Source organism: Octopus sinensis, linkage group LG2 (genome assembly GCF_006345805.1).
Source record: "Octopus sinensis linkage group LG2, ASM634580v1, whole genome shotgun sequence".
NCBI lineage: Eukaryota > Metazoa > Mollusca > Cephalopoda > Octopoda > Octopodidae > Octopus > Octopus sinensis.
Window position 1 is genome coordinate 183352499 of NC_042998.1, and position 26903 is coordinate 183379401.

The following is a 26903-nucleotide window of genomic DNA, read 5'->3' on the forward strand; positions in this document are numbered from 1 at the left end:
TATTTATTTCCAATTGTATTACTGCGTATCACTTGTCTTATCCCCTATTGAGAGTTAGATCTAGGTCAAGTTGACTGTAAAATGCAGCATGTGGCATTCAGTAGGTGTAGTCCGTTAGCCGTCCTGTTTACTATCTCTCCACTATAGGAAGGACTCTTTAATATTACGAAACCAAAGATAGTCTATTTTGTATTTCAAAGCAACATGGTAGCATTTTGAATCCCAGCTAGATCGATAGCCCTTTACTGAGATGTAAAACATGTGTTTAACATTTTTTTGTGATATGCACAACACTGCAGTATATCTACTTGTCTTACCAGGTATTTACAAAATTTTTATATGTTATTGTCGCTTATAAAGTCGACTGTGAATGCAAATAACAACGTGCAGTAGTCGGATCGCATCGCAAGAGTATTACGTTTGTGTGCTTTGTATATCTAAATATTATGAGTTTATAATGTTTTGCAGTTTATTTATTATACCCACGTATTGGAACACAGTTTCTCCTTACATTGTTGTTGTTTTTAGACACACGTTTGGCGTTTATTTTGTTGAACTCTGTCCGATTCATTGATGTTTATGGATGTAAATAAACCACGCCAAAATTTGTCTTAACATTTCTATTAGGTGCCAATGAAATTACTTAATAACTGTTTGGTTACATCACTATATGAAATCAGTAATGTTGGTAACCCGTTTCCCGTTATGTAACTCTAAGTTTTTAATACGGAAGTGTATATTTAGTTAAATGCAATTTATTCTACAACTTCTACGGGTAACTTTTCACTACGGTCTTTAATAGTCGCTGTTATGTTTCTCTCATGTAACAAGTAAATTTAATTATAACTTATTTTGGTTTAAATCAGCGAAACTTAACTGCATCAGAAGCATTATTCTAGGATATCTTCCAATTCTTCTGTGCGATCTCTTTTTGACATTAGATATGTTATTATATAAAATGTAGTGCTTGACAATTAACTACACGTTAATTAAAAGTTCGGTAATTTGTACTGTATATTTACTGTAAGTTTCTTTTAAACGAAAATATGTATATTTGGAGTGAAGAATATGGATGTTTATAATGTTTACGTTTATTTTGGAAAGAAAGCTTTCTTTTTATTTTTTAAGCATGTTTTGACATCTGTCATTAGCCTTTGTAACTTAGCATAGTTTTAGTCAACATTAAATTATTTATTTTTAATTCTTTATGCTGATTTTAAAAGGTAGGTTTATTTCGGAACACGCAAGCAAACTCTAACCTATAAAATGTTTTTTAAAATATTCGACCTAGTCATGTAAATATCATGGAATATTTTTTTATATGTTACGACTTTCAGAGAACAAGAACTGGCTTCTTAGGTGTCAAAAATAACTTTTTTCTCTCTAAGTTTGACTACCTGCTAAATACATGTCTAATGTTACTAGATTATATCGCTTTCTTTTGTCATTCTGCCAATTTGCGGTCCACTTGGTTTGAACCACTTTTGCTTAACTAACTCTCCTTAAACAGAATTTTTGTTTTGTTTCGTTTTGTAATGATCATTTTTTCTTTTTCTTTATTTGTAAAGAAAATGTTTAAAATATTTCATAAGTAGTGTTTGTGGGTCTTTAATTGTATTACAATTTTTTTTCTACATAATTACAGTGTGTTTAAAACTAATTTAGCCACTGCTTTATCAGCAGTGACTTTTGTATTCTAACGTGAATTACCTATTAAATTGACTTTTGATACTTATACCAACAAATAGTCGTCCAAACACGCTTTTGTGAAAAGGATAAGATCAGTAAAATATAAGTTGTTTAGAATTGAACATATCTCTGCCCCATAATTACAGTTCATTGATTGCAGGAACCTGGGAACCATGCATTTTACTAGTCACTGATTGATGACTATTTTCTGACCTTTCACTGATAGATAGGGTTTTGTTCTCTGACCTCCTAGAAAGCAATCAGTTAATTTATTTTTGTATATATAATTATGAGTTATAGATTATATTTTTCTCGGTAATTTCTGCGCTTATTTCTGATCTAGCTGTGTATTTGGATAATTCATCTTCACTGAATTTTTGGATCAAAACTTTTTTTTTTAAGCCTCTAAATACTCTTGTGTTTATTTGTATTACTTCTGCTTACCTACATAAATGAATAACATAAGATCCAATTTATTAACGTTTCATCTGTGTCAATGTAATGCCAAATTATTGACTTTACTTCAATTTCACAAAGATTGTTTGTAAAATCTTGAAACTGAAAACTTAATGGAATAAAACTTTATGGGCGTGCAACTGAATTTCTTTTGTGAGTAGATAGACAACAGAATGCCATTGAATATCATTGTTTCCTGCCCCATCTTTACTTGTTGAACAATCATTTTCTATTATGCAAATTCTAATCAATTAGATCTTTTCATTTTTGCTATTAAAAGTACTGGGACTAATATATCATTGTGAAAGTTAGCAATTAAACATTAATTATTGTCAACATAGCCATTAGTTTTTCTGCATATTTTCCCATTTAAATGTAGACTAATTATATTTATAATATCACCAGGTACAACTTTGTTCTCTTTGTAAATGTTGATTTCATAACATACTTTATAAAATAGTGTTAACTTTGTGTTGATTTATGTACTTTTTGTGTGTTTTTCAATTCCAACACTTAATCAGAAATATAATTCAACTGAAGTTAATTCTTCAGGTGGCAAAGATACAGTGAAGTATAGTATCAGTGACCGGGTTGTAGATGTAAAATTAAAGACTTTGATACCAAAATAATATATAATATCATTATGAAAAAACAATAAAATGAAAGGGATTAATAAATGCATGCATGTTTCTAATATGCTAACATGACTCTTCCACAATAAAATTGCTAAGAATTAAGTCTGAAACAAATGCTGCTGAAATATGTTAGTACTTGGATTTTGTAAAGACTATTGGCTATAAGCTCATAATTTGAAATCATATTGCAATCTTTATAATTGGGTAAAGCACACTCTGATCTTACAAGTAACCTGGATGAAAGTTAAGGCTGTAGTGTTGGTAAAGTTATTGATATCATTTTATTTTTTCAAATACTCAAGCATGAAATCTGTAACTTCATTTCAGGTTTTCTATTTTTGATTAGATTCAATTAATCATAAAACAACACCTAATAAAATTACATTGAAAGTGTCTTTCTTCCGATCTAAACCAAATAATCTGTCCTGTTTCATAATAAACCAATGTTCACCAATTTGTGATATATATTGAGCTATGTTACCAGCCTCTCAAATTCCCTACATAAAAGTTTGCATTCCTCTGAACTTCCTCTGTACTGTCCTTTATTCAACCCAGTTTGATCCACTCATTTCTTCCTAACATTGTCTCTGTTTCTCATGTCTAAAACCTCATATTCTTGATAATAGCTTTCTTTTGAACCTACCTATTTGTTTCACTACCACAATCATCACCAACTTGTAGAATTTCAATTGAGCATTATCTATATTTTCTTCTTCAGTTTAATAAAGCCTTTAAAATAGTCTAAACTCTGACCCAACCGGCAACATTCTTTCATATGAATTTATGAACTTTATATGGAAGAAGGTTGAGGTAGGGTTCTGTGAAGCACTAAGACTTAGTGTAGGCCCTACTTTTTATGTGACAATGATAACCTGCATATCTATTCTTACCTTATACTCAAATTGAAGTTACTATATATATTTGTGCATATATCTCTCTCTATGTATGTATGTATATATATATATATAGAGAGAGAGAGAGTGGATAGACAAGCAAAAGAAGAGTACTCAACACGTTTATTGAGAGTTACAAGTATAGGTCAAAACAGTTCAATTCAAACTCTGAGATTCAAGTGTGTGGCTAGTCTTCAGCCATTGGGGTCTGATTCAGAACCCCAATGCCCAAAGATTAGCTTGAAACTCAGAGTACCATGGAGTCTGAATGAAACTATATATATATATATATATATATATGTATATATATATGTATGTATGTATGTATGTATGTATGTATGTATGTATAGCAATTGCAGTGTGGAAGCTATTTATAGCCATTTAAAAAAACACAAAAACTGTTAGATTCACTTCAACATTTCAATATAATTTGTCAAAATATTTTCGTTGTGGTTTCAAAGTGACGAAAATATTTTGACAAATTAAATTTAAATGTTGAAGTGAATCTAACAGTTTTTGTGTTTTTTTAAATGGCTTATAAACACCTTCCATGCTGCAATTGTTTTTGTTTCAGCACATGATCTCAGATCAGGTCACATGCTATGCAAGTACATCTCTGTAATATATATATATATATATATATATATATATATATATAACTTTTAAACTTGTATAATTTTATCTTTTTTTCTGATTTATATTCTGATTTTTTATTTTATCCTTTTTATCCTTTGTTTTTCATATGAGTTCTTTATAGTTTGTTTAGAACAGTAAATCTGTCAAATTTTTAGACTTTCCTTGACATATGCACAGCAGTTTAGATTCTTTTTTCATCTCTCACCATTTAATGATATGTATTATATGACTATAGGACATAATTTATCCATTAGTAACTCATTATTTTTTTTTTAATCTTTAATTACAGTCATAAAAGAAGTAATATTGAAGGGTTTTTGCTGTTTTTAATTTCTCTATGAATATCATATTGGGCTCAAATTCGCAGCTGTTCACTGCGCCAGTGTATTACTCATGAGAATATTAATTATTGCTGATATAGGCACGAAGCATCAAACTTTTAGGAGAGTGGTAGCTGTATTTTTTGCTTGTGTTTTAGCATTAGTAACATGATAAAGCTACTCTGGCTAGGAGATATGGATTCAGTCACTGAATATTAAGTGCAACACAAATGCATTTTCATAGGGGATGCAACGCTAATATTAATAACTTGCACCTTCGAAACAAACCTTCGAGTTGTGGAAAAGTGGGCTATTTATTAACCATATTTATTTGTACTTTATCAACCTGAAAAGCAGGGTTGATGCGATGTAAATTTGGAATATGTGTAAAGGGATGCAATAAAATAATGTAAAATATTTTGCTTAACACGCTACCAGTTCTCCCTTCCGCCTTATTAATAATTATTTCTAACATAGATGCAAGGGATTGGTTAAGTTAATCATATCATGATTTGAACTCGGAACATAAAGAAACGCAACTAAATCTGCAGTTTATCTCACACTTTCCCGATTCGGCCTTCTACGTGATCCTTTTTTTTTTATGAGCTAGGGTTTTTTGTAAGGGAGATAAACAGCATTCTATATTTTAACTTTTAATTATTTCCCTTCGATAAATTTCTATTGTATATTAATGTCCCTTTAAATCATTGGAAAATATCTACATCAATGGTTCTCAACCATTTTTTGGCTATGGATCTCTTTGATTCCTATTTTACTCGAGTTCCATTCTATGTTTTAAAAAGTTTATTGTATTTTCATATTTGAATATTATTAGGAATATTATAGAAAAATTAAAATATTTTGTTTTATTGTAGAAGTATATAAACCAGTTTATAGCACATAAACTTTACCAAAATCTTATAAGGACTCACGTTGAGAACGACTGATCTTGATGAATCAATGTATTCTTGAAGACAAGAAGATCTATTTAAAATCCCAGGTTAGGAATATCTAATTATTCCTCACCTCACTAATTTGTTGTGAAAGGATGTGTATTATTACACTAGTGTGAAAAATTCGAAAAAACTGGCTTGTACAATTGTTGGCCAAAAAAAGATAAAAACAAAGCTATATAATTTTATTGATACAAACGCACACATTTTCAAGTGTGGAAAAATTAAACAATATATACCATACATTGTGGAACTTGTAAGTTAGCAGAGTTGAGGGATGTTTAGGTAACACAGGGAGTTGACACACTTTTTTTGGACACCTGAAATATAGTACTTCAAGACACTTAGTGATAAACACACTTTTAGAGTAAAACAATGTAGACATGTGCATAATATTTCTGTTGTGATTTGTGTGTTTTGACATTATTATTTGATTTTGGTTATTTTTTATGTTATTTAGAAAGAAGGTGTCAAAGCTCTGGTCTCAGTAGAAAGTATGTATCTTTTTGTTAGTGTGTTTTTCTAACTCATTTTGAAAATGTTTATGCTAAGGATGCTAGTTTGGTTTTGTAATGTGAGTATATTGAGATTGTTACTGTGACAAAGAGTAAAAATGTAAAAATTTAAGTAGTTTTTAATGAAAATTTTGTTAAAATCATGTGGCAATATTCTTTGCACAATAATACGACTCAGCTTTAGGTGTCCACACAGTCACCTTTCTTTTCAATCACTTGCACTATTTGTTCCTTGTACCAGGCATACATGTTCATTATAATATCTCTTTTTGTTTCTGTCTGTCTTCTTTTGGCTCCTAAAATCTGTTTCCCTAATTCTGTCTCATTTGTCATTTCTGATCCATCAATCACCAGCTGTGCCAACATTTCTCATATATTTTCAATTCAGTCCAAGTCTGGACTTGTCATCATTTATTCCAGTAGACTTATTTTTATGTCATGCATCCATTCCTTGACTGTTTTTAACATGTGAATGCTGCAGTTACCCCATTTCTTCTTTAATATGAAGCAAGGCCCTCTTTGCACCAGCTGGATGTTACTCATGCTGTTCTGACTTCCTTTTAGCTAATCTAACCAAAACTATAAACTTGGAAAGATCATGTCCCATACCATTACTCCACCTCTGCCCATCTGCCTTTTGTTCATCATCACTGGTTCAACTTTGCTTGATCAAGAGCACCAGCCATTTGGTTGAATTGAACTTAAACCACTTCTTATAAGTAGAAATTACTTTGGTAAACTCAACAGAAGTAGTTAACCATAATTTTGCACAGTCTACCCATGTCACCTTATGTTTTTAGCTAACACGAGTTTTCCTTTTGGCCTTTGTTTACCTGTATCCAATTTCTTTCAGCATTCTTTGAACTGCTCAAATATTTACAGTTATTTCACATTTCTCCTTCACCTTCCATACCATTACCTTTTTTCCAGCTGCCATTGCACAGGACACAGTCATCATCATTTAACTTTGTGTTCTCTTCCTAAGCAATTTTTTCCTTCTCAGTTTCTTCTTCTGGTTATAGTCATTCTTTAACATATATTCCACTGTAGACTTCAAAATCTTCAAATCAACAACTATTTTTCTCAGATTTATGATATCTCTTCCTTCAAACTAAAGAAAGTATTTGCTTTGACTGCATTTTCATTAGGAAAAAAAAATTTCTCAAGTAAAGAAAAATTTCTTGAATGATAATACTTATTGGACTACTGCATGATGTCATTGCACAAAAAAAAATTGCGTAAAAAGTTTGAAGGGATTGTCCAAGGTGATGCTAAAGTAAGCATTCTGTTATGTCCAGAAAATCATGCTACATAATTTATATCAAAATGTCGCCTTACTGGCACTTGTGCCCTGTGCTAGTAGGGTGCTAAGAGCACCATCCGAGCATGATCGTTGCCAGAGCAGCTAACTGGCTTCCGTGCCAGTGGCACGTAAAAGGCACCATTCGAGCATGATCGTTACCAGCGTTGCCTTACTGGCACGTATAAAAAGATCTGAGCAAGGTCGTTGCCAGTACCACCTAACTGGCCCCCATGCTGGTGGCACGTAAAAGCACCCACTACAATCTCGGAGTGATTGGCGTTAGAAAAGGCATCCAGCTGTAGAAACTCAAGATCAAGATTGGAGCCTGGTGCAGCCATCTGGTTTGCCAGTCCTCAGTCAAATCGTCCAAGCTATACTAGCATGGAAAGCGGACATTAAACGATGATGATGATGCAAAAAGTGCTTGCAGTACAGAAAAGACTGAAACAAGCATCTTAAAGTTCACAAGTATGTGCTTAGCAATTCTAAGTAGCTCCATGAAATAAACTTCCTCGAAGTACACTTTCTCAGATGTCTGAAAGAATTTGCTGATCCTGCTGTAGTTACTTTTGGAAACTATAAATTGAAAGCCAGAGTTTATACTTATCCAACAGTAAATGAATAGTTGACAAGTATAATGCCATAACTAATTACAAGAAACATTTTTTTTTTTATAACTTGATGAACATAAGAATTCTTTCCAAAAGATGATGTTGCCATGCTAGTAGTTCACCTATTAAAAAGGCAAAGATGATGAAAATAAAGATTTGAAGGAAACAGATTGAATAGTACAGATAGAGGCAAGCAGTTATTTAAAGAAATGCCTGGCAAAATTAGCTGTTGTGGTTTAGAGAAACCTTTCAACAAATCAAATCAATGAATTTTCTGGCCATAAGGCTTTGTCCACAACAGATAGAAAATTTTGGTGAGTATGAATTCAAGAATTAATGATTGATTTAGCAATCAGAAAAATTGAAAGCTAGAAGTATTAAAGTCTGAACCAATGCAAAACGCAAATCCATGTTGAAATTAATTATGCCAGTATCTTACAGAGATATTGATTGAAAAGAGGATATGAAAATTTATTATTTAGTATCTAAGTAGCAAATGTTAGGTTATGAGAGATAAGACTTAAGAACAAAACTGGAAGAAACAAAGTGAAAACATTCATTTTTGTCGGCATATATTGAAACTAGTTAGTGTTACAGTATTTGAGTTATTGATATCACTACTCATTGTACAATTTGTTTTCTATCCAATTTTTTGAGAGTATAAATACATCTGTCCTAGAACTACATTTCACCCCAAAGAATTTCTAGATGTGCTTCATCCATGTCATATATCTCCACTTCCTATACACAACATCACAAGTGATAACATTCTATTGTACTGTAAAATCCAAGGAAATCCTAGTCTACATTGACAAATAATCATCAAATGCTACTCAGTCTTAAACCCTGTGTTTTTATGTATGTTTCCTTGTTAGATTTGACATAATTCTTTTAAAAGTTAATTTTAGCAGTTTATGACTTTTGTTTATTTCATTTTTCAGTTAAAATCTTCAAAAATATGGCTAGAGGAAAATCAAAAATGCTCCAGTGACTCTGAAAAATCTTGTGTAAGTAAATAAACTGTTTCCTCACATATGTGTCTTTGTGTGAAAAATGTGGGTTTATTGAATCGATTTCTCAGTAAAAAACCATTTAAAATTGCATATAAATCAGTATTTAACATTCTGTAAAAAGGGTTCAAAATTATTAACCGAATGTATGCTGAATATTAGTGAGGTTCAAATAAGATGCAAGATTCAAAGATTTACATTAGAGCAACTTAGTATATAGGATTTGTAAATATATATTGTATGCTTATGATTTTGGTAAGTCCTTGGCATTTTTTATATTTTGAAATCACCATTGCCATTTTGGTTTTGAAGGAAGGTGTCAAAGCTCTGCTCTCAGTAGAAAGTATGTATCTTTTTGTTTATGTGTTTTTCTAACTCATTTTGAAAATGTGTATGCCAAGGATGTTAGTTTGGTTTTGTAATGTGGGTATATTGAGATTGTTACTGTGACAAAGAGTGTGGTGTGATTATTGTTAGCCTTAGGAAGCTATTTTGTCTTATGATAAGTATTTAGTTGGAAGAGAGTTAGGGAAATGTTTATCGTGTATTCATAGTTGCTAGATGTGTGGAGCAGGAGATGTCTGTGGAGTTGTAATTAGCTTCTTTCTTAGGATGTAAAGTGTTTGTGATGCAAACATTATCATGCTTTATGTTATCTGTACTGTTTTTGTACCAAGATGTGCTGTGTGCATTGAAGTCTGCCCTAATGATAGTATATAAGATTTAAGATGTTGTAGATGTTGTGCATAACTGATGGGAGGTTTGTGGTGGCATGTATAAATGTAGTTCATATCACTAGCTTTTGAATGCTTGCATTCTAGTTGTCATGTTGTATTAATGATTGTCGTTTGTGGCATCTATGTGCTGGATGCATGATTTTATGTACGATGTAAGGCCTCCTCCCTGGGTGAATCTGTCCTACTTTATCAATGTGTAACTTGGATATGTGGAGTCCTTTGTTAGCTCTGAAATTTTTGTTTCTTGTACAATAACAACGTGAAGATTTCATGTGATGAAGGACATTTTTTTTTTAGTTTCCTCATAGAGTGTATTGCTCAATGTTTACTTTTTTTCTTTTTGCTTTCGTAGTTTGCTTATTTTGGTCGTTTCTGTGTTATTATAGGGAAAGGCTTTTCTTAGGTTTGTTATTTAAAACAACGTAATTAAAAGGATTGTGAATGTAAGAAGGGAGATAATTACAGCATTACAGGTTCCCTTGATATGTTTTGCTGTCATTTGAAGTTTGTTTCAATGGTTTATGCTGTCTCTTTATATTGTATGTGAATGTAATTGTTGAGGTGTACTTACCTTTTTGAAATATTCTGTTTCTTGCTTTATCTCTATGTTTCAAGTATGGCTTTCTAGCTATGACCCTCTTTTCGTCTTTCCTGACATATTGTATGTTGTACTGAGTTATCCACAATATTCTACTATTTCTAAGGGAGTATGGCAAGTTTGAGGGGAATTTGGCTGCTATTTAAAAGCTAAAGTGAAACATTGTAATTAACTTCCCTGTTAATATTGAATTGCTCCCTAAGACAAAGTACATAAATACATTTAAAAGGCAGACAGTAGTATGGTAAAGAAATTCTTATAATTTCCACAATGTATTTGCATTAAGTATGATACATAGATGGCTATTTTAATCTAATACTGCTTCTGTTGCACATAATGGTTTCTTATAATTTAATTTGTGTCATGGAACAACAAACAACAGGAATATATCAAGATTTTAACTATATTACACCAAACCAAACAGTTAGAGCCCCTCCCCATGGCATTATTTGGTTTATTTACTTCTTGGCGAAAAAGTAGAACTACTGTCACCATGGCTCTGGTAGTAGGAAAGGCATTCAACATAAGATTTACATTAAATTCATTAAGATCATTTGAAAACTATTGTCATCAACATTTTATATCATTTTCCTTGCTGGCATAGGTTAGACATCTCATAGTTCAAGTGAGCTTCTATTTAGAGTATTTTGTCCTCTTAGACTGGGGATTACATCCCATGCATTTGACAGAGTAATCTGAATGCTAAAGAGTTAAGTCAGTCATCAGTGGTAGGAGAGGGAATCATTTGAAAGTTATGGATTGAAGTCAGCAGTGAAGAAAGTGGTTTGGTTTGTACAATTGAATGCCCTTTTTACACCAACTTTCTTTACAGACTGTACTGAGAGAGATTGTCATATCCTTGACAATACTTTCTCTATTTGTTAACTAATTAGTTTACAGAGTGTATTGGTACCACCACTGTAGAGTTGCTTTGTCCCCTGCCAGTAGACATGACTAAGAGAATGAAAAGAATGCAATGGTTAGCTAGATTGCATAAGGTGGTAGAGGAGGGAGCAGTGGAAAAAAGACAGTGAAAGATAGCTTCATGTTAGCAGGAGGCAGGTTGATGCAAGGAGAGTGACTCGTGTGAAGTAGAGTGATGGATTGAAGTCAGCAATGAAGAAAGTGGTTTGTGTTAACTAAGCATGATATTCATCATCATCGTTTAAAGTCCGTCTTCCATGCATGCGTAGGATGGTTGACAGGAGCCAGCCAGGTAGAAAACTACTCCAGGTTACTGTATCTATTTTGGTAGGGTTTTTATGGCTGGATGCCCTTCCTAACACAAACCACTCTGCAGAGTGGACTCGGTGCTTTTTATGTGGCACTACCACAGGCAAGGTTAGTTTTGGCATGATTTTTACAGCTGGATGCCCTTCCAAGTGCCAACCACTTTACAGTGTAAACTGAATGCTTTTTATGTGGTACCAACACTTGTAGGGTCACCAGGTAACTACAAAACAAGGAATTTTTGAGAGGAGAAGGGACATTTGAGGAGGGAACTTGTGTCAGAGGATGAAAGGTTCGAGTGTGACAGAGGGGCAGAAATAGGTGTCTTGCTATAACAGAGGGGGCTTTGGAGGGGGTGATCCGTAGTCAGATGATTAAAGGGTAGAGTGTGACCGAGAAATAGAGAGGCAGAAACAAACCTCTTGCTATAGAGGAGGTACATGGTTACCCAGCAAAAGAGAGAGTTAGAGAGAGAGAGACGGGGGTGGGGGGAAAGAAAGGTACAAGAAAGTGGACAGAAACAGGTGTGTTGATGTGAAGGAGATACTTGGTTACCTAGTCAGAGGGAAAAACAAGGGAAGGAGAGAGAGAGAAAGAGAGATTGGAGAGGATAATGTGAAAGTGAGTGCAATAAATTGCAACAGACTACTACTGTACTTTCTTTACCACTTACACTATATCCAAAAGAAGACCACCGTACTGATTGGTAGTAACATCATCATCATCATCATCGTTTAACGTCCGTTCTCCATGCTAGCATGGGTTGGACGGTTCAACTGGGGTCTGGGAAGCCAGAAGGCTGCACCAGGCCCAGTCTGATCTGGCAATGTTTCTATGGCTGGATGCCCTTCCTAATGCCAACCACTCTGTGAATGTAGTGGGTATTTTTATGTGCCACCTGCACAGGTGCCAGACGAGGCTGGCAAATGGCCACGATCGGATGGTGCTTTTTATGTGCCACCGGCACGGGGGCCAGACGAGGCTGGCAAACGGCCACGATCTGATGGTGCTTTTTACGTACCACCGGCACGGAGACCAGTAGTAACCCAAGTGCCAATACCCTGCGTCTTCTGTTCCACAAGCATACTGTCTCCTCACTGATGCTTTTACAACTGTTTCTAATCACTTGCACATCACCTCTCCCAGGCCCATCTGATGCTCACCATCTTCCCTACTCTCCTCATTCATACTGTCTCAATTCACCTTACCCTTAGGCCTTACACTAGCTGCTTTGTTCAACCCTTACTTCTTAGAATGTAAACTCTTTGGAATTCCATTCTCACCCATGTGAATATTATATCAGTCTTATTAGTCTTGGCAGCCCTATGAAAATTCTGACTAAACCATATCATCATCATCACATTCACTCTTCCATATTTGCTTGGGTCAGATGAAATTTGTAGAGACAGATTTTTTATGGTTGAATGCTCTTTCCGTCACCAACAGTCACCTCTTTCAAGTAAGCTTAATATTTCCTCTAGTTCTTTGAACGCCCCCAATGGCTGAATATGATTTTGTGAAAGATTATAAACACAAATGACACTGTGACTTTTTCAGTTAACACACAAATGTCAAAACAAGGAAAAGATACATACACACACTCATTATTTCACATCTGCTCACCATGCTGGCATGAGTTGAATAATTCAACAGGATCTGATGCGTCAGAGGACTGAATCATGCTGCAGTGTCTGCCTTAGCATACTTTCTATGGTTAGATACTCTACTTAATACCAACCACTTTATAGAGTTTTCTGTGTGCTTTTGCATGGCACTAACACTTGTGAAATCACCTTACAAAATACAGGACTGAAGAACCTAAAGGGAACCCTATAGAAGAATAGGAGAGGATTTTGAGTGATGTCTGATGAGAGGAACAGCTGCAAACATTTTTGAGATTCTTTTGTGTCCTAATTTGCGAGAAAAATTCATTGGTTTTTCTCAAGAGCTTAGCTTCCTCATAAGGGCTGGTTTCCCAGTTTCATAATAAAAAAATAAATGCGCCCTTTTAAAGCCTAGCCAGGCTCATGGGCCCGGTTTCTCGGTTTCAGTGGCGTATGTATTACCCAGCTGGACGAGATGTCTTTTGCCAGCTAAGTGGACTGAGCAACATGAAATGAAGTGTTTTGCTCAAGAACACAACACGTCGCCCAGTTCAGGAATCGAAACCACAATCTTACGATCATGATGCTGACACCCTAGCCATTAAGCCACGTGCCTCCACTTCCCAGTTTCATAGTGTATATATATTCCCCACCTGGATAGGACACCAGTCCATCGCAGGATTACTCATTTTTGCCAGCTGAGTGAACTGGAGCAACATGAAATGAAGTGTTTTGCTCAAGAACACAATGTGTTACCTAGTACAGAAATTGAAACCACAATCTTAGAATCATGAGTCCAATACCCTAACCACTAAGCCACATGCCTCCCCATTAGTTGATTAAGATCAGTGCCATTTCCTGACTGGTATTTACTTAATTTAACCCTTTTGATACCAACCTACCTTAGACCACTTCTGGTTCTATAACACAACCTCACTGTTTTTAAAGTGATCTAATTTATAATCTTATTCAAAATTTTATGCTAATTTATTCCAGACCCTGGGTTAATAATGAGAAAGTTATTTTACTAAATTCTTCATTATTTAAAAAATTAATTGAAAGAAAGCCAACATATGTCAGCAGAAAATATGGTAACAAAAGGGGCTAACCCTGGAAGTTTACTGTGGTAGGATTTAACCCTTTAACGTTCAGATTACTCTGTCAAATACAATGCTTTTTCATTCACATTGTCAACCACTTCTTATTCATCGATGACCTTAAACTTTATGGGAAAGATAAATCCCAAGTCAGTTCCCTTGTTGATACAGTATATACTTTCAGTGCTTTATTGGGTTGGATCAGGTTAGTATAAAAGATGGACATTAATCAGAGGATGTGAGCTTAATTCTTCATCTAGCTTGCTCAACTTTTCTTTCTCTTTAATCTGCTTATCTACACACATTCTCATTATCTTGTAGCTCTGAGAATTTGATGATGTGATGGTTTATTTTGAGGATGTCATTGTAGGATATGACTGAGAGGCCAGATCTAGTGGTTTGAACATAAAAGAAATGGAAAATTTGGGCCGGATATGGCCGGTTTAAATGCTAAAGGGTTAAAATCAGAACAGAAAGGGACATAATTAAATACTGCAAAGGCATTTTGTTTGACACTTGCCAGTTTGCCACCTGTAGGCTTGTATAAGTAACTAGCAGTATCGCCCGGCGTTGCTCGGGTTTGTAAGGGAAATAACTATAAAGCATTTTTAGAGAGTTATAGCCAAAAAAATGCATTAAAAATGGGAAAAAAATGATGGTAAATTTTTTTTAATCATTGACTCATCGTAGACATTTTTAGAGCGTTACTTCCCTTATATAATAGCGAAAAAATGCATTAAAATAGAAAAAAATGATGGTAAATTATTTTTAAAATCGTAGACTCATCGTAGACGCGCGCTAATACCCAGAAGGGCTCAATATGAATCACGACTATAAGATACCCGGTTTTGGTTAAACTGCACCGCAAAATGTGGGAGTAGTTAGGAATCTAAATCGTAGGAGACAGACACACAACTTCACTTTTATATATAAAGATAAACATATACAGAAATTAGCCCAAAATATATTTTCACAGCTACCTACATTTAAGCTTAAAATTAAGGAATTGATATCTCTCTTTACTCTTTTACTTGTTTCAGTCATTTGACTGGAGCACCGCCTTTAGTCGAGCAAATCAACCCCAGGACTTATTCTTTGTAAGCCTAGTACTTACTCTATCGATCTCTTTCGCCGAACTGCTAAGTTAAGGGGACATGAACACACCAGCATCGGTTGTCAAGCGATGTTGTGGGGACAAACATAGACATACAAACACACACACATATATATATACATATACATGACAGGCTTCTTTCAGTTTCCATCTACCAAATCCACTCACGAGGCTTTGGTCGGCCCGAGGCTATAGTAGAAGACATTTGCCCAAGGTGCCACACAGTGGAATTGAACCCGGAACCATGTGGTTGGTAAGCAAGCTACTTACCACACAGCCACTCTTGGGAAATTTTGTATAGAGATGTTGTTGATTTCATCAGTGGAGAGGTTCTGGAGATGTTTTTGATTTGGAATCAAACATCCACTAAAAATTATACTTCCAGCACAGTGTCCAAAATGGTATGTTGCAACAAGATTAATAGCAGTTTGATAATAATGTTACTAATAAATAATATTAGATGTTCCTTTAACTGTTCATGTATTCTTCAATTAATGGTGCATTGACTCATATCTTTGGTTAATTGGAGAACTTTAAATTTGTTGGTTTGGTATTCATTCTTGTGCATTCACAATCACTTTTATTAGTTAAAGTAACTATCAAAGTACCTCTTATGAGCAGATCTTACCTCTTATTGTGTTTTACATTTCCCTATTTTCCTTATTGCAGTTATACTTTATAACTAAACCTGCAAATTATTATCAAACATTTTGCTTGTTTTTGAGTTTTGCGTTCTTAATGTCAATTATTTTAATTATCATCAACTTCTTCATCAGTTGTATAATTACAAATCTCTATTTTTTTCCAATTATCTCTAATCATTGAACCTCACTTGTGAAAATCAAAAAACTAAGAATTTCTCATTTCAAGTTTTTGATTTCCTAAAATTTATTATTGCTGCAGCTAACTACAATCCATAAACTAAAATACTTTATTTCATATGCATTTTTGCTAGATATCCTAACTATTACAACTCCACTTATCTCTTTTTAATAGTTTCTTCATACCGCTCCTTTCTCAACAATTCTCATTAAGATTGTATTCAATTCTCCCTGTCTTCCTCTTTGTCTTTCATTATTATTAATATTATCATGATGAGGCTGCAAGCTAGCAGAATCATAAGCATGCCAAGAAAAATGCTTAGCAGCATTTCATTGGTCTTTATGGTATGAGTCGAAATTCCATCAAGATTAACTTTGCCTTTCATCCTTTCAGGATTAATGAAATAAGTACTAGATGAGCACTGGGATTGATGTAATTGACTAACCCCCACCCACCTCGTCCCTCAAAATTTCAGGCCTTGTGCCTATAGACGTAAGCATTATTATTATTATCGTTATTTATTGTCTTTGCACAGCTTCTAATGCTGGAGATGTACGATAGTGACAGCTGTTCACTACCATTGAACTGAGATAACACCCCTTATCATAGTTTCAGAGTATTCAAGCAGTTCCAAGCAGTGCTGTTTTCTGCAAGTGCTCCACCTGTATTGCAGCCCCTATTTGTTCCATGTACTTCTCAAGATTTTTACTCACTGTTCCCAGGGCTCCGACAGTTATTGGTACTACTACCACTTTTTTCATTGACCACAGCTGCTTAACCTCCCAATCTAACCTGTCATATCTATTGACTTTTCTTTCTTCCTTATCATATACTTTGTTGTCAGCTGGGCATGCTATATCTATGATCCAGCATCATTTGCTTTCTTTCTCTATGTCTAGTTTCCTATTCTCTATCTCATGGTCACACTGAATCATAAAATCTCATAGGATCTTTGTGTTATCATTTTCGATGATGCCTTCAGGTTTATGTTGATGCCACTTTTTTGCTCTGTCAAGTCCATACTTGTTGCAAAGTGTCCAATGGACAATCCTTGCTATATTGTCATGATGTCTCTTATATTCTTTCTGGGCTAGTGGCGTACATTGACTGGTAATATGGCATATGGTTTCACCATTTTGTCCACAAATTCTGCATTTATCACTTTCTGATGTGTTGTCTATTCTGTATTTGATGTAATTGGTTCTTAATGCTTGCTCTTGGGCAACACAAATTAGAGCCTCCATTTCCGGTTTTAAATAACTTTTAGTCATCCATAGCCATCTTTCTTCTCTGTTTTATCTTCAACATCCCTATGAAATTGTCCATGCATTATTTTCTTTATCTACCTATTTTCAGTTTCATTCATTCTCAAGTGCTTGTACAGTGCTTAATCTTTGCAATCTTCCATCCTATACAAGCCTGACCTTCTTACTTCCAATAATAGTGCTTCTGTGGCATTTTTTACATACTATGCTATGTTGTTTTCTTCTACTGTAATGCTGTGTTCGCATCCAATCAGTCCTCTTCCCTCTCTTGAAGTTTAAGGTCATCCATGAATAAGAAGTGGTTGACTTTTTTTATTATTATTGTTATCATTATTGAGTCATGATGGGTATACTGGGCTTTGTATATTTCACCCCAGTGTCACTGATGGCATGCACTGCTCTCTCACTCAATAATGATAACAATAACAATAACAATAAAAAAAGTCAACCACTTCTTATTCGTGGATGATCTTAAACTTTATGGGAAAGATGAATCCCAAGTCAGTTCCCTCGTTGATACGGTATATACATTCAGTGCTTTATTGGGTTGGATCAGGTTAGTATAAAAGATGGACATTAATCAGAGGATTTGAGCTTAATTCTTCTTCTAGCTTGCTCAACTTTTCTTTCTCTTTAATCTGTTTATCTACACACATTCTCATTTAAGATACATTCATCATTGAAAGGCCATAATTTATGAAGTCAGCATATTTATGTGTATGGATGCAGTTTCGCACACACACATACATCCTAAACCTATGTTTGCAATTTAACATTGGCTGGGCACTTTGACCAAATAATTAAATGTGATTTTTGAAGATGTGTTATAGCAGCTCTCACTTCACAAAGTTAATGCAGTAGCTAGTCTCAATAGATGAGTATTAAAAATGATTTTGTTTTCACAGCAATCTCAATCTGTAAACTGCAGAACTTTGAAAACTTAAAGAGCTCGAAACATGGAGTTTGAAGATAATATGGTTAAGACTAATATATTAGCACTAAATAACTAAAACAAAAAAAAAAAATGATGCCTTTCAAGTAAGAATTTGGTGGAAATTCAATATTATGTAGGCTGTGTAACAAGTAAAAGTTTACAACAGACAAAGTGAAATTTGTATAGGTTATAGTGAACTGACAGTTTAAGAACATGTACAGCACCAGAACAATTTAAAAAGAATGTGGGAGGTAGCAGATGGTAGATGGAAGAGTGTGCATCTGATTGAAAGATACTTAGAGCTAACTGTTGATACTAAATAGATCACTATGCACTTTTACTGTTCTCTATTTTCTTTATTCATCTCTGTTTACACAAGTTTTCATTTAAAATACACACGCAAACTCAGTATCATTATCATCTGGATATCATAGTCATTTATTATAAAATTTAAGAACATTGTGAAATTTCTAAATTCGGTTTGTTTTCCTATATAAAATCTGAAGAATTGCTCATAATTGTAAGGATGTTAGTAGTTTGCAATGACTGGTATAGAGACTTTGAAGGATATTTTGAGCATTATCATTCGAATAGTGTGATCTATTGTATTGCCATTCATTTCAAATTGTTAATGGAATAAAGTCTCAGTAGTTGTTTATGCATTATTTATCTGCTGAAATAATCAACTACCAATAGTTTTGGGTATGTATTCTATATTTGTAGATAGACAATATGGAAGAAGACCCCTATAATAGCAGTGGGGATGACAAGCCGGAACTCCGACATAGTACCATTGCTAGACTCCTACTATCCAATAGAATGACACGTCATGATGTAAGCAATGAAGTTCCTTCGGCAACAGAAGACAACAACTTGAATGAAGTACAGACCATCACACTTGATGGGGATTCCTCCCAGGACCAGCACTATGTGGTGAACTATGCCAGCCGCAGTGACTTTGACACTACCAGAAGTGAGTATGAAATGAACCGGGGAGATTTTTCACCATTGGAAGAGTACAATGAGGACAGGTCATCACCTGAGAACCTTGTCACTCCAACCGGTTTCTCTATTGCTGCTCGCCTCTACAAGTGTAGATTTTGCAACTTTTCAACCATGAAGTACACACAGCTCCAACTCCACATGCCCAAGCATGGTGGTGAGTAGAAAGAAATTTTTTCTTCACTCAACCTTTGAGTTGTGTGCTACACTCTTTGAAGCTACTGATCCTATGATAGTCTCTGTTTCTATCTTTTGGTCTATTTATTCCTCCTCTTGTTTTGTTTTTTCTTTGTTGTTTTTTATTTTGTTTTTTTGTTTACTTAGATGATTGTTGTTTACTAGAGGTTTTCTTCAATAAACTACTATCTTAGGTGTGGCTAGCACTTAACAAAAATGGTTTTGTGCATGTTAGCATCTTGCCTAGCCCTAAAAATAGTGAAAATAGACATGGCTAGTTTTAATTTTCTTGACCTATTACAGTTTCTGTTTGAAGTTAACTTAAAACATTTAAATTCCTGTTTTGCAGTTCTTGCTCTAGTTCCATTATCCGTTCCTTACTTGCTCCATGATCAGTTAATATTACATCTAAATGACAATGCTGTTTACAATATGGTGGCTTAGCAGATTTGCTCTAGATTACGTTCCCTGTCTTTTGAAAAGAGAGGAGTCCTAGGTTTTATCCATTACTTTTCATCTTTGTTCAGAGTTCAGGACTGCTTTCTCTTAAGGAAATATGTCCAAGTGGCTTGGTCTTCGTTTAAAAATCTAAGTACTATTAAAATTTAGGGCTTAATAATTATCTGAAATGAAACAAAGTATTAGAAGAGACTCAATATTAAGATGTTAGAAATATTAACATAATACCAGTGAGATTACCTTACTTGGAACGATGTTAAGGAATTCCGATTCTACATGACTGATGCAATATTTTGTTGTCAAAAGATATAACAGCTGTCTAGTCATTGTACTGTATGGTGGCTTTGATCCATATGGAAATATAATGATTGGAAACATCTGTGCTACCTCAGAAATTTTACCAATATCTAGTACATGATACCAGTATAAATGTGATTGGTAGTAACTGAAGGAAGCTCAAAAAGTTTGTTTACAATGCTTGCTGATGATGCGGTTTTTTAAACTGCAGAAACTGAGTAATATTGTATAACTATAACAATTGAAGGTTGGTTGGTAATGTTTTAACCCTTTAGTGTTCGCATTATTCTGCCAAAATTAATGTCTTTTCATCCACATTGTTTTGAACTAATCATGCATTATCTTGTAGCTATGAGATTTTGATGAGGTAGCTGATAATTTTTAAAACAATATTGTAGGGTTGGTGTGAGAGACCAGATATGGCCAGTTTGAACATAAAATAGGCAGAATACTTTGGCTGGATATGGCCGGTTTAAATGCTAAAGGGTTAAAATAGGGTTGAGGATAATTTATTTGATGTATATAATGTGTTTCTACAGTAGTAATATGGGAACTTGTGCAGTTGTTTTATCATGAACTGCATAAGTGTATATAACATATTTTAGTTGCATTTACAATACTTCCTTGCTATATCTATCATTAGTTATATTTTGTTTACTCACTTTTAAATGTGTTTTGATATTTTCTACTTCCTTCTTGCTTTCATAAAAAGTTCTCTGAGTTCGGGGAAAACACAGATAGCTGTTTTATCCTCAGATTTATAACAGCCCATTACATTTTACTAGATTGCTGTCTTTTATATTGTTCAATTACATAGCTTATATTACATTTCACATTATTTTTTGTATTACTTTAGCCATGTCAAATCTTCTGTTTTAACATATAGGTTAATGATTTCAATTTTTAAAAAATTGGAGCTTGCCAGATCCTGGCAAACCATCCAACCCATGCCAGCATGGAAAACCTACATTAAATGATGATGCTAGCTTTGCTATATTTTCATCTAAGACATTTTATCTTACTAAAATACAAACTATGAAAAACAGTATTACGAAATTTTAAAGCTTTTATAATATCTTGAGTAATAAAATCCCTTCTACAATTTTGTATTATTCTAATCTGTGATTATCTTAATTAGAAACAAAAACAGTATGGTTATCTCTGTGGCAAAGTAAATTTCTTTATTGAAGCAAGGAGCATACATTATTTATCATTTTCCAATTTTTTAACCCTGTGCATATATATGCCTTTTTTATTGAGCAAATAAATTACATCAAGGACACAACATATTGCCTAGTACAGGAATCGAAATCACTGGCCCTTGTGCCGGTGGCACGTAAAAAGCACCTACTACACTCACGGAGTGGTTGGCATTAGGAAGGGCATCCAGCTGTAGAAACACTGCCAGATCAGACTGGAGCCTGGTGCAGCCTCCTGGCTTCCCAGACCCCAGTCGAACCATCCAACCCATGCTAGCATGGAAAATGGACATTAAACGATCATGATGATGATTTGTAGTAACAATAAAAATAAGCATTCTTTTTAAAAGATATGGAGTGTGACTAAAACCTTTATAAAGTGACTGGTGATATTTGGATAAAGTTCAGAAAGTTACTACCTATGTTACTGGTCAGTATCATTACTAAACTTGACCTGAAACCCTCTTTTTGCCAGCATTTATTTGATTTTCTATAAGACCTATTTATTTCCTATTTTCAACATGTTATCAACAAATCATGATATCCTTGAGGCTCTTTAATTTCAATCACTTCGGTTGCTCAGCCAGTTATTATTCTTGGAACTAGTTTTATTTATTAGTCTACTTAGAAAGATGCTATTTGTTGTAGTCATCTTCTGCAATTATTATTTCAATATTGCTCATGTATTTTACAGTTAAATATAACATTAGATATTTATCAACAGTCATTTCCTGACTATGATATTATTTCAGTGATTTTAACACATTGGTATAGTGGGTTTTTTTTGTGTTTTTACAGTTCCTAATTTGATTTTCTTTCCAATGTACTGTTGTGATTTCTCTGTTTGATGAATTACTTTATATTGCATTGTCACAGAAGTATATAGTCCATAGACTTAAGATGTTTGCAGTGAAATTGATTTCCATTTTGATATATTATCATTAAGTAAGATAAATATTCTAATCCATTCAGTTGAGTAATGAGAAAGGGTTCATAGAATCATTGGTGAATTTATTCATTTTCTTATTACGTTCTGCCATTTCTTTTACACTGGTTGCTGCAGCTCAGTTCCGATTATTATTATTCATAATAAACAGTGGAATTCAATCTTGTGTTTGTAGTCAATGTAATTTTGATTCAGAAATGCAACTGAATTTATTTAATGCATGGATTTTGTTTTTCATTTAAAAATTTTGTGTGTTGCCTTTATTTGTTTTACTGACAATTTTAATGGAGATACCAGTTGTTTCCTTCACTCAGTACTTCTTTTGAACAACAACTCTGTTACCCAATGCTAGGTTGGGTTTAAGGAATCAAAAGCTTCACTTGATTTATGGCATTCTTGCTTTATTTAGTCTTGTATTATCATTTTTGTAGTTACAAAGCTAGACATTATTTAGCTGTGGTTAATCAAATGTATATTTATTCTCTTTTTTTAATTTTTTTTTTTTTAATCTTAATCTTTTGGTTTCGAAGCAAAATTGTAGTAAATTTATCTTTATGTTCCTAGAAATAAATAGCTATTTAATTAAGTTTCATTTAGACTAGATCCATTGCACTGTACATCACTTAACTTTTCATGATAATATTTGAAGATACATAATTGAAATGTTACTTCTTCCAAATATCTTAAATGAAATTAAATATGTTCAATATTTAATACACTAGTTCAATACAGGAATATTGCATGCATTAATATACTTTGTGTATAGTTCTCAAAAACACCTCTTTAAATCAGCAAATATTATTTGTATCATTGGCTACAGAAAATAATTTTTTTTTACAATTTCTCTTTTTCCCTCCATCCACATATATATATGGAAGAAGAATTAGGAATAGTTAATTACTTAATTGAAATCCTAAGAACATTGATTTTATATTGTTTTTCTGTGTATTTTTCATTTGAGGCAAGAATCTAGTTAGATTTTCACTTTTAAAACTATTTATTGAGATCCTTTTAAGATTTATATTATGAACTATGCAACCATATGAGTACAAATTTAACTCTTTGATGCTGAAGAAGTTGTAAAATAACTGCACTTCTAGAGACGAAAAGCAATATTGACTACTTGTTCAGAGCCTGAGTGTGTTTTTGTTTTTTTTTTTTTTGTCTTCTTACCCTTATTTTTTTTTTTTAAATCACTTTAACAAAATTTTATTTTGCCTTTCTGTAGTGCTTTAAAGAAACAACTTATAAATTTTGGCACATCAACCTCTGAGTTATCAACTCTTTAAATATGTGGGCCCTAAGCCAAATTGTGTCTTCAGGAAGGTAACTTACCCTGCAGATGTATAACTATTGTGTGGAATTGTATTAAACCTGTTTGATGGTATGAATTATAATCAAATGTGTTTTTTTTTTAATCACATACCCTTGTTTTGTATTCTTTGTTTTTTTTTCTTTTCTTTTTTTAAAAAAAAAAGAGAATATTATTTTAAAATCTTTTCACATCAAGATCAGAGGTTCTTGAACACTCAACAATAACTGCTAGGGAAATCTCTTACAATTGAGCAAACTTTTTCTGTTTGCTCAATTGTTTTTTTCTTCTCTTTCTTACTTTCTTTTATTATCTATCTCTCCTCTTCATGCCTTCTCCCTCTTTTCCTGATCCGAGTAAAACTGTCACAAGCAATATGACAAATTTAATTTAACCCATGGACACTTTTGAATACCAAACTCCACTTCATTTTCGTCTGATTTCTAAGACATAAAAGTTCAAGAACCACTGTTCTGGATCTATATTTTTCTGTTTGTTCTTGAATGTTTACATAACCAGTTTTTAAAATATATATATATGTATGTAGTGTGTATGTGTGCTAGTGCATACATACACACTAAATGTATATATGCACACTAGCACATGTAGTGATATAAACATGATATACAAATGGGAAAATAAAATTCTTTACTTCAAAGCTCTATATACTTTGGCTTCCTATATTTGAAATATTCAGCATTTCTATGGTTTTACTCTACTTTTGTTCTTTCTTTTTTTTTTTTTTAGACTCCACCCAAGTAGATGAATCCATAACTATTTGTGATGCCCCATGGGTGTGTATCAGTGTTACATCAATGTCTTCAGGCATTGTTTTAGATTTCTTTACAACATGCTTGTTCTATACATAACAGCTAAGTCAAACCCTTCGCTTTTAAATAGTTAAATGTGCTTCACCTAGTAGTAGGGATCTTACTTCACATAGTGCTTGCATCATACTACAAGAAATTTGCAGTGAAATTTCCTGTGACCTCTTATATAGTATACTTTTATTATTCACATCTTGCTGGTACTGTCCCAAATTGCAAGAAATGTTCCAGCTTTATACTGAAGTAAAGTTACCAGTTTTTGCTGTTTTACTGGTTCCTACCTGATGACACCAGCTTCAAAAATTCCTTTTGTGTTCTGAATTATAAAAATAGAAAGTTAGAATATACAGTGAAAATATCAGTTTTATTTAAATTATTTCGTTCAAGTAATCAATGATCTTATTTTTATAAATATTGTTTTTTTTATTCATCTTTTCCAGGTGTTAAAGCTCTGAAGTGCCCTCTATGTGATTATTCAACCAACGACAAGAGTAACTTTCGCCGTCACAAACGTCTCCACCTCAGGAACAATCCTGTGAATGTCCTTAAATGTGACAAGTGCACTTATTCAACAATCTTGCCCCGGAAAATACGAGAACATTACTGTGAGGAGCATGTAGACACTCCTAATAGCACAGCAACAGATTCAGCTACAGTCCCATTTACAGGTCCTACTTATGAAGCAACTCGTTTCCGTTTTCGGCATTTTGGGGTTGATCAGAGTACGTCTTCTGGCAACCCGCTTGGTATGAGTACTTTGCATACGTTGTTAACAACAGTGCAATCTCCAAACCTGCAGTTCAGGCGATCAACTGCTGCACCAATTAACAACTGTTTCACACAATATAATCATTATGAATCAGCTAGTCAACAGGCTAATCAAGACACACATTTAGCATCAAATTATCTACGTTCTATTGTCTCCTCCATTATGAATAGTCCCCCTCCACCACCAAGAGTGCCTGTTACCAGCACAATTACCTCATCCAGTCTCTATACTACAGCAGCAACAGCAGCAACACCAACACTTCCTCCATCTTCAACAGCTTCTATAGGTTCTTCAACAGCAACTACATTACCCATGGTAACTGATACAGGGGAAGTGAGAGTGAAAGTTGAACCCTTTGAATGTGAGGAAATATCAGATGTGTCAAGTTCCGCTGCAGCTACTCCCATGAGAACTCTAACTCCTGACTGTTCAAGGGATGTTCAAACTGTTTTATCGACCTCCTCAAAAAGACAGTCATTGGACTATTTAGAAAATTCTAGTAATCCTTTTGATCGATCTGTTGAGCTTAGAACAATGTCTAATGTTAGCCAGAGCACTGGTGATATAGCTGACTCTTCAAATGCTAGGCTTGAATATCACTCACCTATTGAAGAAAACATGGGGAGTGTGGAAAACATAGCTTCAACATCTTCTGGCAAGAATTACATGGAAAACACACTTCACACTTCAAATCCAGTCACTAACCGTAATTTGATGTGTGACATAGCATTGACACAGAACTGTAGCGAGACTGATGTGGACTCTGCTTCAGTGAAGAGGGAAACATCCAGTGTTGCAGTACAGTGTGTTCTACCAAATGTTAAAAACGAAGGTTTGAATGTTGGACAGGAGGAGGCTCCTGAGCGAAAGCGGTGGCGATGTCAGTTTATTGAGAGAGCAGTGCAATGCGAACTGTTGCCCTCACGTCGGACTGGTTCTCGTTCAGTGTCCATTGCAAGTGAATCAGAAGGCAGTGAACAACCAAGTACAGCAACGACAACAGATAACCGTTGTATATATTGTGGTGTTACGTTTGAAGATGAAGTCCTTTTCTCCATTCATATTGGCTGTCACAGCCATACTGATCCCTTTGTGTGCAATGTATGTGGCAAGCAATGTACCAACAAGTATGGTTTCTATTCTCATATTATGCGAGGTCATCAGTACTAGGTGTATTGTGTACATATACACTTGTTGGGTGGCTGTGTGCATCTATAACTATCAATCTATCTACCTGTCTACTTATCTACATATATATATATATGTATATGTATAATATGTGTGTGTGTGTGTATGTGTGTATACACATACACACAGGCAAATAGTTACAACCTTTTTTTTTTGTATGTGCTTGTGTGTTTATTATGTTAGCAATATATTCACACCTACACAAATATATATATGTGTGTGTATATGTCTATATGTCCAAATGTAGATGTGTATGTTTATATATCTATATATGTGCGTGTGTGTATGTTTGTATATATGCATGT

General features: G+C 34.0%; 1 protein-coding gene across 6 annotated transcripts; it reads left to right on the forward strand.

Moving 5' to 3' along the window:
• Window positions 1–26732, forward strand: LOC115232422 (protein hunchback-like). 6 transcript variants are annotated; one of them, XM_036500518.1, is made up of 5 exons: window positions 7–320; window positions 6043–6076; window positions 8953–9018; window positions 19146–19581; window positions 25082–26732. In XM_036500518.1, the coding sequence occupies exons 4-5, from the start codon at window positions 19155–19157 to the stop codon at window positions 26578–26580; spliced, it is 1926 nt and encodes a 641-aa protein (XP_036356411.1). In that variant the 5' UTR covers window positions 7–320; window positions 6043–6076; window positions 8953–9018; window positions 19146–19154; the 3' UTR covers window positions 26581–26732. The 6 variants fall into 6 exon arrangements, 5 of the variants coding, with proteins under 5 accessions (XP_036356411.1, XP_036356410.1, XP_036356412.1 ...); XM_036500517.1 differs by lacking the exon at window positions 6043–6076; XM_036500519.1 differs by lacking the exon at window positions 6043–6076 and having other exon boundaries at window positions 8–320; window positions 19146–19395.
• The last annotated feature ends 171 nt before the right edge of the window (window positions 26733–26903 follow it).

Bases quoted from the DNA above. Each gene is read 5' to 3' on its own strand.
- LOC115232422 (XM_036500518.1), top strand. From the start codon at position 19,155: ATGGAAGAAGACCCCTATAATAGCAGTGGGGATGACAAGCCGGAACTC. The intron at 19,582-25,081 runs GTGAGTAGAAAG...CATCTTTTCCAG, and splicing joins CCACATGCCCAAGCATGGTG to GTGTTAAAGCTCTGAAGTGC.